A 16,692-nucleotide genomic window follows, 5' to 3' on the forward strand; every position below is an offset into this window, starting at 1 on the left:
CTACCAAACAAGCAGGTGACCACTTTGCCCCCCATGACCAATTTGCCCCCACTACCCCTACTCGAAAGTTTTGCGGCTGGCTCAGATGTACGAGCACGAGCTGACGAACACTCGTAAGCTACTGAACGAGATGGCTCGCGAGAAGGCCAAGATCGAAATTGATGGCAAGTGAATATGGGAGGAAAATGACGAAGTGATTGGATCACAAAACGAAGGAAGCCGACAACGAGCGCAACGCTCGTCCACAGGAAGCCAACGAGACTGAAATTCATCTCACTGTGAAGTATCTTGTAGTTATATCAATAAATTTTATTGATGGCCGACGTTGCTCTTTCAAGCTCCTCCTTCTTCTAACGTTATCTGCCCATCCTCTTTTTGTAATTCAGCGGCATCTGGAATCAATTAGACCGAAGAAAAACCTCGAAGCTGTAGGACCAATTCACCCCACAAAAACGTGTCCATTTCACCCCACACAACATGTAAAAATTAAAATGCAATTAATTTCATTTATTGTTATCAAACTTACAGTTTCGCTGCATCAAATTGTTCCTCTTCTTTGTTGAACAGAACTTTACTGCACAATACACGAAAAGATTGTTTAATTAGCGGTAAAAATCTTAAAACCACGATGGGAAAATTCAAATTTTTTGACAATCAAAGTGCTTGCTGTGTTCATGCTACCTTTTCCTTCCATCTGTCGAATTTTACCTAAGTTTTTCTACGTTAGTTACATACGGTTCATTAATGAAAGAAGATTATAAAAAATCCAAGTTGAGCCGTACTTCTTGAGATAATGGAGTGGTCCAAATCACCCCGTGTTACCCTAATCCTGCCGTCTTTTACGGGCTTCCACAATCTCCGTTTTTGTAACAAACCCACTGGAACCACTTCTTCTACCATTTGCTGTTTTTCACTCACGAAACGCTATCATGAGCAACTTCAACACAGCCTCTACTATTGTCAGATCAAAACGCGTGCAATGTCAATATACATTCTAGCACATGTGTTAAAACAAAAATGAAGCCTTTTTTTTTTTTTTTTATTTAAATCGTTTATTTTTACAGGCTCAGTTACATAGGTTTAAAGGAGCCGAACTCCTTACTGTATTGTTACTAGTATATATACATTTTTCCTTAATTCTAATGTTAATAATATAGGAAACCGATTACTCGCGGTCAACTCGAGTTTAGAAGGGTGACATATTTTCTTCAGGAAAAGGAGGGGATATGAGGATATGTTGACATTGATCACACTCACACTCTCAATCACACTCTCAATCACACTCAATTCTTAAACCTATCTTATATCTAATATGTATTTACATTTCATCTTATTCTTAAGAAGGGATCCGATCTCTCACAAAGGAAAAGGAAAAGGAAAAACTAAGGGTATAAGGACAATCACACACGAAGATCGATAGCTTTAAGGAATACATATATTTGGGACATGTAATCAAGGTCTAACCGAGCCAACACGTCTCTCACCGGCACATTGGGCTGCCTTCCTCGGGCCCGAAGGGTGACTACTAAATTCGATCTGGCGACAAGATACAGCTCGCACGACCAAACAACGTGCTCGATGTCGTGGTAACCTTGGCCACAAACACAAAGATTGTTGTCGGCAAGATTAATACGAAAGAGTAGCGCATCTAACGAACAGTGATTGGACATGAGTCGGGAGAAGGTGCGAATAAAGTCCCGGCTCAAGTCCAGACTTTTGAACCATGGTTTGAGGCTAACCTTAGGGATAATCGAGTGGAGCCACCGGCCCAATTCATCTTCGTTCCATTTGCGTTGCCAGTTAACTATGGTATTTTTGCGGACTAAAGAATAAAATTCATTGAAGGCGATTTGACGCTGATAAATATCGCCTTCAATTGCACCTACCTTTGCTAATGAGTCAGCCCTCTCATTACCCAGAATTGAGCAATGTGAAGGGACCCAGACAAAGGTAATGACATAACAGCGTCTGGATAAAGCACTCAAAATTTCTCGTATTCTCTCAAGGAAGTACGGCGAGTGCTTTTCCGGCCTCACTGAACGGATAGCTTCGACAGAGCTAAGACTATCCGTTACAATGTAATAGTGTTCAACAGGTCGTGAGGCGACGCTGTCCAGCGCCCAGTGTATCGCTGCCAATTCAGCAATATACACTGAGCAAGGATTCTGAAGACTGTGTGAGGTGCTAAAAAATTCGTTGAACACTCCAAATCCTGTGGACTCATTCATAGAGGACCCATCAGTAAAGTACATATTATCACAATTGATATCCCCATACTTTGCATCGAAGATCGTTGGAACGATCCTCGATCGAAGATAATCTGATGTTCCATGGATATCCTGCTTCATGGACAGATCAAAATGCACAGAGGAATTGATGTAGTCAGGAAAACAAACACGGTTGGGAATATACGAAGAAGGATCAACCTGCATGGAGACGAATTCATGATATGAGCTCATGAATCCAGAATGAAAATTTAGCTCGATCAGCTGCTCAAAATTTCCGATCACCAATGGGTTCATAACCTTACACCGGATGAGGAACCGAAGAGATAATAAATTGAAGCGATCTTTTAGTGGGAGTAGGCCTGCCAAAACCTCGAGACTCATGGTATGCGTTGAGGGCATACATCCCAACGCGATACGGAGACAAAGATACTGAATTCGCTCGAGTTTAATGAGGTGTGTTTTGGCAGCTGATTGAAAACAGAAACTGCCATACTCCATCACTGAGAGAATAGTTGTTCGATACAACATTATAAGATCTTCGGGATGGGCTCCCCACCAGGTGCCGGTAATTGTACGGAGAAAGTTTATTCTTTGTTGACATTTTTTACTCAGATACCTAATATGGGCCCCCCAAGTACATTTAGAGTCGAACCAGACCCCAAGATACTTGAATGACATAGCATGAGTGATCGGTTTACCCAAAAGTTGAAGCTTTGGTTTTGCTGGTTTATGCTTCCTAGAAAAAACCACCATCTCTGTTTTCTCCGTGGAGAATTCGATCCCTAGCCCAATGGCCCAGGTTGAAAAATTGTTCAAAGTATCTTGTAAGGATTCTTGCAGGTCGGATTCGTTTGATCCTACGACAGACACCACTCCATCATCTGCAAGTTGTCTTAGGCTGCAATTTTGTGTAAGGCAATTGTCAATGTCGCTTACATAGAAGTTGTACAAAAGGGGGCTTAAACATGAGCCCTGGGGGAGTCCCATGTAAGAGACCCGACTTACTGCCGAATCTCCGTGAGAAAAGTTCAAATGTTTCTCACAAAGCAAGTTATATAACATATTATTCAATAGAGGCGGCAGACCCCGAGATTGTAATTTGTCTGACAAAACCTCTATTGAAACAGAATCAAAGGCCCCCTTTATGTCCAAGAATACTGAAGCCATTTGTTTTTTTTCGGCGTAAGCCAGTTGAATTTCTGAAGAAAGCAACGCAAGACAATCATTCGTCCCCTTGCCCCTGCGGAACCCATATTGTGTATCTGAGAGTAGGCCATTCGTTTCAACCCATCGATCAAGGCGAAACAAGATAATTTTCTCCAACAATTTCCGTATACAAGACAGCATTGCTATTGGGCGGTACGAATTGAAGTCGGACGCGGGTTTTCCGGGTTTTTGAATAGCTATAACTCGTACTTGTCTCCAATCATCTGGAACAATATTATGCTCCAGAAACCGATTGAATAAGCTCAACAAGCGATGTTTCGCCACATCAGGGAGATTTTTCAGCAAGTTGAACTTAATTCTATCCGATCCCGGAGCAGAATTGTTACATGAAAGGAGAGCAAGAGAGAATTCTACCATCGAAAACTCGGAATCAAGATCGCACCTATCTTGTGGTATATCTCGAATAATTCTTTGCACTGGAGCGGAATCGGGACAAACCTTTCGTGCAAAATTAAAAATCCATCGATGTGAATATTCCTCGCTTTCATTGGATGAAGAGCGATTTCTCATGTTTCGAGCCACTTTCCATAATTTTTTCATTGACGTTTCTCGTGACAAACCTCCCACGAAATTTCGCCAATAAGCACGTTTTTTCCCTTTGATCAAGTTTTTAAATTGATTTTCAAGGTCCAAATACTTCTGAAAATTTTCAGGGGTTCCACGTTTCCGAAAAGCTTTAAATGCATTCGATTTATCTCCATAAAGCTTGGAACACTGGCCATCCCACCATGGATTGGGAGGCCTTCGACGAATAGTGGAACCTGGGATGGGTTTCGTTTGAGCGCGAACCGCGCTGTCATATATCAAACGAGAAATGAAGTTATACTCCTCCAATGGAGGCAAACCATCTCTGGAATTGATGGCTAGAGCAATCGCGTCCGCATATTTTTTCCAGTCAATGTGTCTTGTGAGGTCGTATGCCATGTTTATTGATTCAGAAGAATTCAACCCATTGGTGATAGAAATTTTGATTGGCAAGTGGTCACTACCGTTGGGATCCTGGATTACATTCCACTTGCAATCTAACGATAGTGAATTCGAGCAAAGCGAGAGGTCAAGAGCACTTGGTTTAGCAGGAGGTTTAGGTACACGTGTTGTTTCCCCAGTGTTCAAAACGGTCATATTGAAGCTGTTACAAAGGTCATATATCAACGATGAACGATTGTCGTCGTACTGTTCCCCCCAGGCAGTTCCGTGAGAGTTGAAGTCTCCCAAGATTAATCGTGGCTCAGGAAGGAGTGAGCACATGTCAACAAGTTGCTTGCGGCTAACCGCAGCTCTCGAAGGCCAATACAAGCTGACTATACAGAGGTCTTTGCCTCTGATGTTTGCATGACAAGCAACAGCTTCGATCCCTCCAGTAGGTGGAAGGTCAATTCTAAAAAATGAGTGACACTTATTGATCCCCAATAGTACCCCTCCGTATCTGTCATCACGGTCCAAGCGTATTATATTAAAATCGTGGAAAGAGAGATCATTTTGAGAAGAGAGCCAGGTTTCGGATAGAGCAAAAACATCACAATTGAGTTTATGAATTAGAAATTTGAATGTATCCAATTTAGGGATAAGACTACGACAATTCCACTGTAAAACAGTGATATCTCCGACCTCTCTATTTAAATTAGACATCAAGAGAGATAATCATTGCAAGGAGGGGCCATGTTTGCATCAATTGCTGCAAAATTGTCTTTAGTACTGGAAGCATTGCGGTGACAATGGTTCTGATGGAGTCGGAAACATTAAAACACGTGAAGATTTGATCCACAAGGTCAGACAACTTTATAAATCCCGATTGGGAAGTTGAACTTGACGGAAAAACAGGGACAGTTGGGGTTTTTGATGTCCCCTCGAGTGCTGGGTCGTTCGAAGGTGAACTATTACCACGGAGGCCAGGAGGGACCTGATTTTGCTTATCCGCTGCACTCGATTTTTTGGGCAAGCTAACAGGGGGTATCACCGGAGGGACTTGTCCTTGAACTTTGGGAGTGGTCACATTTTTGCGCCGGGGATTCCCTTGAGAAATAAACGGCGTGCCCCCGTTAGCTGTATCCGCTTCCATTTCGTCAACTGGCAACGTAGCGAAGACATTGTGTGTATTGATTGGTTGTTGTTCTTGAGCCAGTGGAGAAGCGCCCTTCAAAATTTCTGCGAAAGTGCGTTTAGAGCGTTCCCTCAAAGAGCGCTTCTGTTTCTCCCAGCGAGCCTTGTATGTTTCACAAGCTGAGAGCACGTGTGGGGATCCCCCGCAATATGGACACTTATGCTCAGTCGCACTGCAGGATTTCCCCTCATGTTGTTCTCCGCAAGTGGCACATCGTTCTTTATTGGCACAATAAGCAGCCGTGTGACCAACTGACTTGCACTTTAGACAAGTCATTGGCTTTGGAATAAAAAGTCGCACGGCTAACCTCAATTTATCTACCATCACGTAGTCAGGGAGAGCTGAACCAGCGAAGGTGACTCGAAACGAGTTGGACGGCGTAAATTTCTTTTCTTCTCCTTCATGGGAGACTGTTCCGAGCTGGCGGCAACCCAAGATCTTAACAGTCGTCGAGGGCAGTTTTTTAAAACGGCCGGTACCTTCACTCGTAATGTATTCGCACGTCAAGCCCGTTTCGGTTATCACACCCTCAATTTCGACTATGTGAGAGGGTATGTAGACCCGATACTCAATTGTAAAATGCTGATCGACAACAATCTTGTTTGCGTCTTTTCGATCATTCACGACAACTCGCAATTTGTTTGGTCTAACCTTCGAAATTTCCGAAACGGAGGTATACCTTGCCAGATCTTTCGCGATCTGCATGACTCTCAACGCCTTTCCATTTGGCTTAGGCCTGAAGAAAACAACCCAGGGACCAGTTCCGGGCGCATCTTCTGGATAGACCTTTACACGGGGAGTGGGAATAACAGGGGGGGAAGGCGAGGACGGGGATTGAGAGTGGGAAGGCGAAGGTTGAGAAGGAGCGGGAAGAACAGAGGGAGAAGACGAGGTTGAAGGTAGAGTGGGATCGTTAAGGGCAGATGGGAGATTTGCTAGTTTTTTGGAGGGAGGCTTGGTAGGGTTAGCTGACTCGTCCCCAGAAGAAGTATCTTCCGTATTTGGAACACGTTTGAGTGACTTTTTTTTATCCGTTAGGAGGGAACTAGAGTCAGAGACCTCCATATCCGAAGGTCCCCCACTCTCTGCCATTTTAAATTTTCACTTATATTCTAAGTATTTTTTTAAACAATATTTCACAATAAAATAATTCACAAAAACAAAAAAAAAACTTATAATTATTAAATATTTTCTCTCAGTATATTCAATCTTATTCACCTATGAACGCACTCCAGTGCAGATGAACGGGAGCGTGCTGAAAGCTCGTTGGTGGTGGGAATGTGCCTACGACACCACTACACACAGTCGTCGGTGAAAGCTTACCCGCACTGTCACTGTTGGCACGATGACTCGGCGAAATCTCCAATGTCGGCGAAGCAGCGACAAAACAAAAACCAATGCTTTGCTTTCCGAGGATAAAAGCCTTTATCCACTTGCAGGCAGGGCACTTCACTCACTATCCAGATAGTGAAATGAACTCTTCAGCGGCAAAAAAACAACAATCACGCGGTAACCGATAACGGAACTTGGACGCGACTTTCCTTCGTCTGGTTACTTCGGGCAATCGGCGAAGAATGAATGAAGCCTTTAATGATCTCCATTAGATATAGTAGATTAGTTAGATTAGTAGATATATACGGTTGAATGGCGAAAACGGAATTACCTCATACGCACATTTTTAGTTTGATTAATCGACAAAATACGACCTGAGGAAATCGATATTGTAATTTCCTCGGAATTTCTAGATCCATCTACTGATCAACTACATTCCTGTATTCTAAAATCCACTCGAATCAGAATTACCCGAACGGGTCGCAATACTGCATTCTGTAATCCGTTCGAGACAAATCCAATCGGGTTGTGCAAATGTGCCACGCAATTCCACACAGATGACATTGAACTTCGTGTTCCATTTCTGTGAAAGGAATTAAAGGAACACGCTTTCAAAACAAAAATCTGTAAATGAAAATACGAGAAGTATGAACATAGGCTCTAATATGTGTTCTGTGTAATGTGTAATCTTGACCAAAAATTTTCTCTGATAATGATTTTATATTATGGATAAAGTTTAGGCGGAAATGCAAGGAGATTGTAAGAAAAAATAGTTATGTTAGAGTTAGGATCTCCAAAGTATTCAAACAACTTTGAGTAACAATTTTCATTTGAATTTTAATAATGTAAATTTGCTTACGATTCTGCTAAGTATTTTTTCACCAATTTAATTGTATAATTGAACGAGATTAATATAAATTTTCTCTATTCCATTTTCTACTTTGCGACTAAACATATTGTTTCAGTCATTCGATAACAAACGTGAAACGTTCGTGACTCATGTGCCCATATTTGCGTTAGACATACCGAGGAATGGAGTGTCAAGACAATAACCAACCGCAAAAAAAAAAACAAAAATTCAATTCAACGTATTTCATTATCGTAACTGACACGTTTTATCTTTTAATAGTTTTACTCTGTGAAATGTACTCTCTATATGTCAAACACAAATATGGACAGATGAGTCACGAACGTTTCATGTTTGTTTATCGAGTGATAATACACACCGTCATTCCCGAAAGGATAGACGTTTTATTTTGTCGATCACATTCGACCAAATTTGAACACTTACACTTATACTTATTTAATTTTCATTTAACAACCAAAATATTCACTAGCAATAATTTATATGGCAGAACAACGTTTGCCGGGTCAGCTAGTCTCCAATATTATGTAATATTATGTTTCAATCCAATCTTCTTGTTCGTGGTCGAACTTCTCCGAAACGGCACGACCGATTTTTGTGAAATTATACCAAAAAAAAAAATTGTAGCTATGAAAATAGGCTATACATGATACCGCTAGAGTACCGATTACAATATATTTAACTTTCATATACTTAATACCGATTAGTGTGGTCCTAGGAAAAGAAAAATATGTTTTCTGCATTTTTTTCTTAAATTTGGCTTCAAAAATACATATAATTCTAGATTTTAACACTCCATTCTCCATTTTCCTCGCGATTTCAATATTTTTGTATAAACAATATCCAAATAGTTAGTCGTCGTTCGTTTTTCAAACAGAACGAATTTATTAACTTCGTTAAATGATAGATGGCACTACGGCCTGGAACGGCGAACTGGAAGCCTTTTTGAATAATTACAATTAAGTGGGTAGATTAACCTTTCCAAATATATTTTGGTCGACAACTATAAAGAAACCATGTTACTCCGAAAATTTTCACTTAATTCGGGATTTTCTGAAGGAACACAAAGTGGAAATGTATGTTAGGATGGCAGCGAAAATGGTCATGTCGAATTTGAAAAAACCGACCATGTACATTTTGATTATTGGCCCAAAAAATGTCCTGTGCAAAATTTCAGCTCAATCGGACATGATTTAGGGGCCCCACGAAAATCTTTTTTACCCACGAAAATCTCCTAAGGCGTCGTGTACAAATTACGTAACGCATGTAGGGGGGGAGGGGGGTCGAGGCTTTGTTACGTAATGTAACATAGGGAGGGGGGGGGGGGCTGTATAAGCGTGCTCGTTACGTAACAAAATTCAATGTTTATTCCTAAATACATTCACCGCCCCTATATGCTTGAGCAAATAGCTTCGATTCTGGGGCCGAATGTGGAATGTGGTTCCTGAGTCCAGATGACCATGTTATAATGGGATAACCGCGGTAAATAGGCAGGAACCGATTAGTGCATCTCGAATATCGCGTTAATCTTCCAGATCATTATTTTTCTTGGCTGCTATACATAAGGTTATTCCATCGGTTATCACAGGTGCAGAAAGAAGCTAGGGCACTTTGGTCATTCTGAATCAGTTGGATACAGTGATCCAACGTACGTTGCAGTTTGTTTCAGGAAGGCACTATTCTTCAAATTCATGGGTTCTATTTAAAAAAAAAAGGTGGCGAGCTCCCTGAATTCTAAATTATTCAATTTATTAACCCAGTAATCATAATTAATGTGGATGAAGGACCAGACGAGAACCTTCGTTTTAAAAAGGGCATAGATATATATTTTCATCATTTTAATCAATTGAATCTTGATGCAATATTCTTTTTTTACAAATGGTCCAGAACGCATGGTTTTCAACCGAGTTGAACGTCGGAAGGCTATTATTTCTAGAAGTTAGAAGGATTAATACTTTCGTATGATAATTATGAATCTCACTTGGATGAAAAACTCAAAACAATCCGAAACTGGAAGCGAAACATTTTGAGTATGTAGCGAAATCGTTAGATGATCTGTGGAACAACCTAGCAATCGATGGATATCCCGTTAAAGCCTAATATATTAAGCCCGAAAACTCCCAAATTGAGGAGGAGGAATTGTAGGATATTTAGCCGAATGATTTTCCTCGTCACGTGAGAACATCCCAGTACTCTTTGCAAGTAGTCAAACGACAGGAACCGCTGCGTTGAAACAAGGAGTAGTCACTGTTGGAATTTATACAAATCTGTTTAGCCCGATGGAAACCAAATATGGCTCAATCCGACCATTCCCGATCAAATCTGTTATTCTGTCCCGCACACACACCCGCATACAAGATTAGGCATCTCAATGCGACTACAGCGCAGATGAGTTGATCTAAAAGAGGACCCATCAGTAGAACGACAGACAGCATCCAAAATCATACTTAGTCAAATACATAGGGGAAGATGGCCCTGATCAGACCCCTTAAATTGCAAATGCGTTCCGTTGATGTTAAACACATGAGGGAACGTGTTAAATAACTAACACAAAGCAAACACAGAGGGCTGGTTCAGGACCACCAAAACTTTTTTCAATTAACGGTATGCCGCTTACTTCAAGCATCAGGTAAATTCAATCTATATAACTTGTCTTGAAAAGTAGACCATAAGCAATCGAAATAGCTTAGTATTGTAATGTTTCATCGTCTGAAAGAACATTTAACTCATTCTCAGTACTGGTTAAAAATATATCTTTCCCTTTTGTTTAAGCATTGTAAACACGGAATGTCACCAAAACGCTGGAATAAAGGGTGCAAGAAAATGGCCATCATACGTTAAAATCATCAGTTTTATGACACTTTTCATTTGATACTGCTAGAAGTTCGGTAGGTGGCGCCATTTCCGAGATCCAAGTAGAGGTCGGTTCAAGACCATCGGTCGGATTAGGACTATTTCCCCCTATTCTTTAAATTTGAGAACGTGTTTTTTAAATTCCTAAGAAAGCGACCCTTTTGTTGAGCAGTGACAAATCTCGATGCTCGATTCAGTCTCGAACTTCTGAAAACAAACAGTTATTTTTATATAAATCAACATCAATTTATACCAGCTCCTGTTCCTCTCAGCCAAACACTAGATGGTTTGAAAATACCAATCCCAACAGATGTAAGCATTGATTTTCTTTCTCTGTTTGTTAGAAATTCTATGAACTTGTCAAATTTAATTCGAATAAACTTTGATTCCAGCCTGGACAGATTTTCTACGTTAATGTTTTCATTATTTAATAAAAACAAAATGTTATGAAAATTTTTCAAACGACTTTGATTTTGCGTTACGTAACATGAGGGGGAGGGGGTTTGTCTTGCGTTACTTATTGTTACATAGGGTGGGGAGGGGGTCCAAAAACCGCATTTTTAGCGTTACGTAATTTGTGCACGACGCCTAAGAGGGGAGTACATGAAAGCGGGGTTTTAAAAAAAAATGTTTTGATGTCAAATGTCTTCAAATTGCATGAAACGTCGAGATCAGATGTTATCTGGAAAAAACTTAGCCTGAGTGGCCAAAAAATCAAAACTTTGAGTGCTTTGAGGCACCTCTAAATCATGTCCGATTGATCTCAAATTTTACACAGATCATTTTTTTGGGGCCAATAAACAAAATGTACATGGTCGGTTCTTTGAATTGGACGATTTTTTTCCATACCTTGCCACTCAGGGTAGATCCCAGAAGGTCGATTTTTGGCCAAAATGTGTTTTTCGAGATGACAACAGATCTCGACGTTTTACGCATTTTTAAGTTTTCGATTTTCCAAATTTCATTTTTCCAAAAACCGGACGGACAGTGTACGTATTTATTTCGTAATTTCATAAAGTTTGTCTGGAAGGCGTCAGCCTTTCAGTGTTCTTAGCAACGGAAGAAAAATAAAGCGAAGTCTATGGCCTGAGAACGGTCAGAATTGCTCGGTGATAAGCTCATAATTAATCAAACTGAGGCTTCTCTGGAGGTGAATCGTTATTGTGGTGATTCTTCGGCTTGGCAGGCGCGTCTTTATTCTTCGAAATTCTTTTTTTCAACCCACTGTACATCAGGTTACGGACAAGGTTAGCTAATCAATCCCATCTTGTCAAAAACAGCGAGGAAGCAATGAACGAGATGTATAAATAAAACGCGTTTTGAATGGAATCTAGGTCGAAACCAGAAAAACTGACAATGAGAACAGTTGCATAAAAATGAGGATTAATCTTCCGATAATCGTCCCCATGGCGTATTTCATGAAGTGATTAATTAATTATGTGAATTCAATTGACAGGGAAAATTCGGGTGAAAGTCGTAATAATAGAATATATTTTCGTTGTGACAAACGAAGACATCTATTGAATATGACTTATTCTAATTTTTTACATTGTCTGCTGAAATGTTTTATTTTAATAATTATCATTTTCTTTGCAGCTGTTTGGCCCACGCATAGATTTAGATTACGGTGAGTAATTCTATAGATATTCAAACAGTCCATTTCTCAGTCCTCTTCCTTCCCTTGTGTAATCAATGATAGATTTTCTCACCAAAAATACACGTTCACGAATTATTTCCTCAGTCCCACGACCAAGCAAAAATCTGACAGGTTTCCTTAAATTTGTATTGCGATGGCAAATTTATGAAGATTAAAATGTACAGCAGCGTGAAATTGCTTCCACAGCACTGCTATTTTGTACCGTGGCAAAATACACACATACAATCTGTTAGGATCCTTTCTTATATCGCACTTGAACCAACAGCGTCCTTCACCCACTCAGCAACGATAAAATGCACCGGTTGAATGTGGACTCTGAAATCCAACTATTCCATCGCCTTCGCCCCCGACACGTCGGACGTGAACTGGCGCACATTTTACTGGGAGAAAACTATTCGCCACAGCTTGCAGTTGAAAAAATTGTAATTTCCTTTTCTCATTAATCCCTTGGCCAAGTCACTGCAGCTGGCGAAAGTGTCAATTTCCGGAAAGCTATCCCACCACGCTTCAAGCGGTTTAATTCGATTGGCCATCCGCGATGAATCTCAATCTCCTGGCGATTCGACTTACGCGGAAAGGAGAAAATGTCGCTAATTTTCGAAGATTTAATATAAAAAGGGTAATTGACGTTGCTGAATTAGGAATTAGACATATTTCTTTACGTGGAGGGGTGTATCAAGAATCCAATTTTCCAACAGAACGTTTGTGGAGCAATGCTTTCAAATTACCAACAAAAGCCATTTCTGTTTACCGTGGCAGATGAAGTGGAATAAAATTAGGTCTTTTGTCAAAGGCGTCCTTCATCTTCAGGCGTATCGCGTACGAACTACATCGGTACGACGACGGCATCTTCGGCGCCATTTCAATTGGCTCACTTTTCTCAAACCTTGATACCCTCGAGCGCCGATTTCTACTACCCCTACCCCACGATCCCCGAGAATGGTTCCCATGGATGGAGCATCTTTTCACAACTCACACCACAAATGCCGTCCAATGTAAAATTTCCGAGAATGGCAGAAACTTTAGCCACGAATTCCATCCTGAACCCTTTCACTCACTCCTTTAGGCCATTTTTCGTGTGCTCGGTGCCTATTCACCATTTTCCTTTTTATTCACAGGTAGTTGTACGGTAGAGAACACGACATATTTCCACGGCGAAACATTCAAATTGGATTGCCGAACACAATGCGTTTGTCAGGTAATTGAATTTCCATTACACTTTAGTTCTCATTTTCACGATTGGTATTTTTTTTCTCTCTCCACCGTCTTCCGATTTGAATTTTCCACCTCGCAGGCACATGAACTACTTCTTCGTCCAGATCTGACTGACTTGGGATGGGATGGCTGTGTTTGATTTTCCGATTTGTCGATTTAGTGATTTTGGGTCTGCAGCAAGACAGAAAGCAACGAAGGATAGGAAAAAAGACGCCCTAACCCTTGTGATCTGGCGGCAGATTTATTTTTTTGGTTGTTGATTATCCCAATTGGATAATAGGAAGCAATTCGGGGTGTAACGAGTTTTGCCTTTACCAAAATCGGTTTACAGATGAGGATACAATCATGACTTGAATCGAATGTGAATAAAGTCAAGGAAGGTGGTGGACATTTGGGAGACGAATGATACATTGAATTGTAGACAGAATCAAACAAACACGTTTGACAACAAACATGTCTATTAAACGATAGTTCACTGCGAAATGGCGAAGAAAAAGTGAATAAAAAAAGTAAAAAAAAAACTTTTTAAGTTAAACGGTTTAATGTACTAAAAGCTAGAAAAAAAATTGAGCAAGTAGCAGTTAATAGTTATCACATCCCTTCCTTCATTAATCTAGGGAAATTATGAGACTAAAATAAAATCGTGGGCATATGATGAAACAACTAACTGTGGATAATCGCAATCCGTTTTGCCCCACGATTTTATTTTAGTCTCATTATTGCCCTAGATTAATGAAGGAAGGAATGTGATAACTATTAACTGCTACTTGCCCAATTATTTCCTAGCTGTACTAAAAGCTACCGTTTAAACCGTTTAACTTGAAAAGTTTTTTTTTCCTTTTTTTATTTTCTAGTTTTTAGTACATTATCTGTACGATCAGTATACTTCTCTACAATAAAACCATTCAACTTTTTTTTGTTTTCATTTCTTACCTAATTTTCTTCGGAATATTTTGATGATGTACTGTATTCTATTAGTCAAATCATTTCATCCGATACCGATGTTGAGGGAATTACACAAAAGTACATACACCTTTCTGAATTTTTGTTCATAATGTAGTGTTTTCTCCAAGTCAGGCCATCCACCCATTTTTTAGCGGCAGCCGAATTGGATTTTTCAAGTTAATAGAATACACAGTATTAGAATGACAGCAGAGATGAAGGTTTGAAGGTATGTTCCAAATTTCAGATCAATAAATTAAAAGGAACGGCCGCCATCTTGGATTTTTTAAATCATGAAATACGCAGTTTTAGAACGACTACAGAGATAAAGGTGTGTTCCAAATTTCAGATCAATCGGTCAACAGGAAGGGGGTCAAATTTCTATTAATGTGGTAAGTCGCTACAGACAAACATGTTACAAACATACAAACATACAAATTACAGAGCATGCTAAATAAAACCGTTTAAAAAACGCCCCAAATTGTGTAGGGTGCGATGGAAAATATTAACGAATTCAGAATTGATGTTGGCAGCAGCACAACAGTCTGACATTGGATTAGACAAATCAAGGTTTAGTCATATCTGCAATATATGTTTTTAAAGCTGAATAAACTGCAAACGCTGTTTAAAAAGTAAAAATGATGTATGAATATTAACTTTGTATATCGAATATAATTTCTATGTTATAAAGTAACACGTTCTTTAATGGGTGAAAAATTCATGAATTAATGTTGTGCTTGATAATAATATTATTGGGGTCTTCGTAGCCACTGCGATGGAGATCGATTCACGATCAGAGTCCTGGCTTCCCTCCATCCATACAAGCTCTGGTTGCAACAAGAAACATCAGTCTCTTGTGCTATTAATAACACAACAATGATCATATCAACTGTTTCCGCTGTCTGGTCTCTACGTACTTGGACAGTGATCAGGTATGCTATAAGGGTCCTTGCGTTAGTTAGTAAATAGCGTGCAAAATTGCCTGAATTTGTATGGGTCTTTTTAATTTTTTTGTGAAATAATGTATACATATTTCTTTCCAAAAAGCCTCATATTTGATGTAAAAATATGTATTTTACACGATTTCATATATTTTCCCTATATATGGAAAATGGAAAATATGATTTATCATCGTTTCTCTACTGCAGTCTGATACGGCTGACTTAGAACCCAGAATCCCATGCGTTGTCGACAGTGTCCATAAACAGTAGCTTCGCCATTGGAACATTGAAGAATGCATGACACCGTTGCTTCCAAAAACGACCTCGAGGTATCCAGACCTAGAAAAACAAAAAAAAAGTATTACCATTTGAAGATTTGAAGGGCAACATAGACAAATGTCAACGCAAAGAATGAATTACCTTTACGTTACCATGAGTACCCTACGCATCATTGAGCTACCGGTCATATTCGAACGCTCCACAACTCCTTAGTGTTCTAATTTACTCGCTTTTTCACACCTAACAGCATGCAATCCGATATGTTTGGTTTAAAGTTGAGGAAAACTTTTTGCAAGTTTTATCAATAAAATGTTGTTGTTCCGTACATACTGTTCTATAGCCTCAATTCACACTTCCATGTGAAAAGAGAAATCATCATTAGCGATTGAAAAACTCAAATCGTTCATGTAACTTTTTGTTAACTAATTTCCAGGAAGAGCATCTATTTGTTCGCCATTTTTGATGAGCAAAATTCACGCGCTTTCTGAATTAAAACAAGGCAAAAGTTGCCGAAGATAGTTTTAACTCGAGTTAAATTTTGTGAGAAAAAAAAACAGTAAGACTGGTTTGAATCAACAAAATTTCTAAATAAGTCAAATTTTACCATGCCATGATTCTGCATGTTATTTTATCTGTGTGAGTAATTCTCGTGTATGATACAAAAAATCTGGCTCATATGTAGCATATGTCAAACCTCGTTGTTACGCCTAAATGGTTACTGTGTAATTTACAATCTATAGATACGATGAACATAGTGCTCCCTTGGCCGAATGGTTAGCGTCATAACTAACATGCCGGGTGTTCGGGTTCGATTCCCGTTCTGGTCGGGGGAATTTTTCGTCAAAGTAATTTCCTCTGACTTGCACTGTGATCACGCGTATTCTAGAGCTTGCCACTCAGAATGCATTCAAGGCGTGTTATTTGGCATAGAAATCTCAACTAAGTACTAATAAAAATGACGCAAGTAATACTACGATGAGACGGTGAAGTTCCTCTAGGAACGTTAGTGCCATTGAAGAAGAAGAAGATACGATGAATATGCTACTTGTACA

The 16,692-nt window shown here is 39.7% G+C and overlaps 1 protein-coding gene across 2 annotated transcripts in view; it reads left to right on the plus strand.

Annotated features, from left to right (window-relative positions):
- Nucleotides 1-16,692, plus strand: part of LOC129769152 (uncharacterized) — a 314,394-nt gene that overhangs the window by 213,444 nt on the left and 84,258 nt on the right. For both annotated transcript variants that reach the window (XM_055771242.1, XM_055771243.1), the window contains 2 exons: nt 12,203-12,233; nt 13,382-13,461. In XM_055771242.1, coding sequence (XP_055627217.1) covers nt 12,203-12,233; nt 13,382-13,461 — 111 coding nt within the window. The remainder of the gene's footprint in view (nt 1-12,202; nt 12,234-13,381; nt 13,462-16,692) is intronic.

The sequence above is a fragment of the Toxorhynchites rutilus genome, chromosome 2, assembly GCF_029784135.1.
Source record: "Toxorhynchites rutilus septentrionalis strain SRP chromosome 2, ASM2978413v1, whole genome shotgun sequence".
Taxonomy (NCBI): domain Eukaryota; kingdom Metazoa; phylum Arthropoda; class Insecta; order Diptera; family Culicidae; genus Toxorhynchites; species Toxorhynchites rutilus.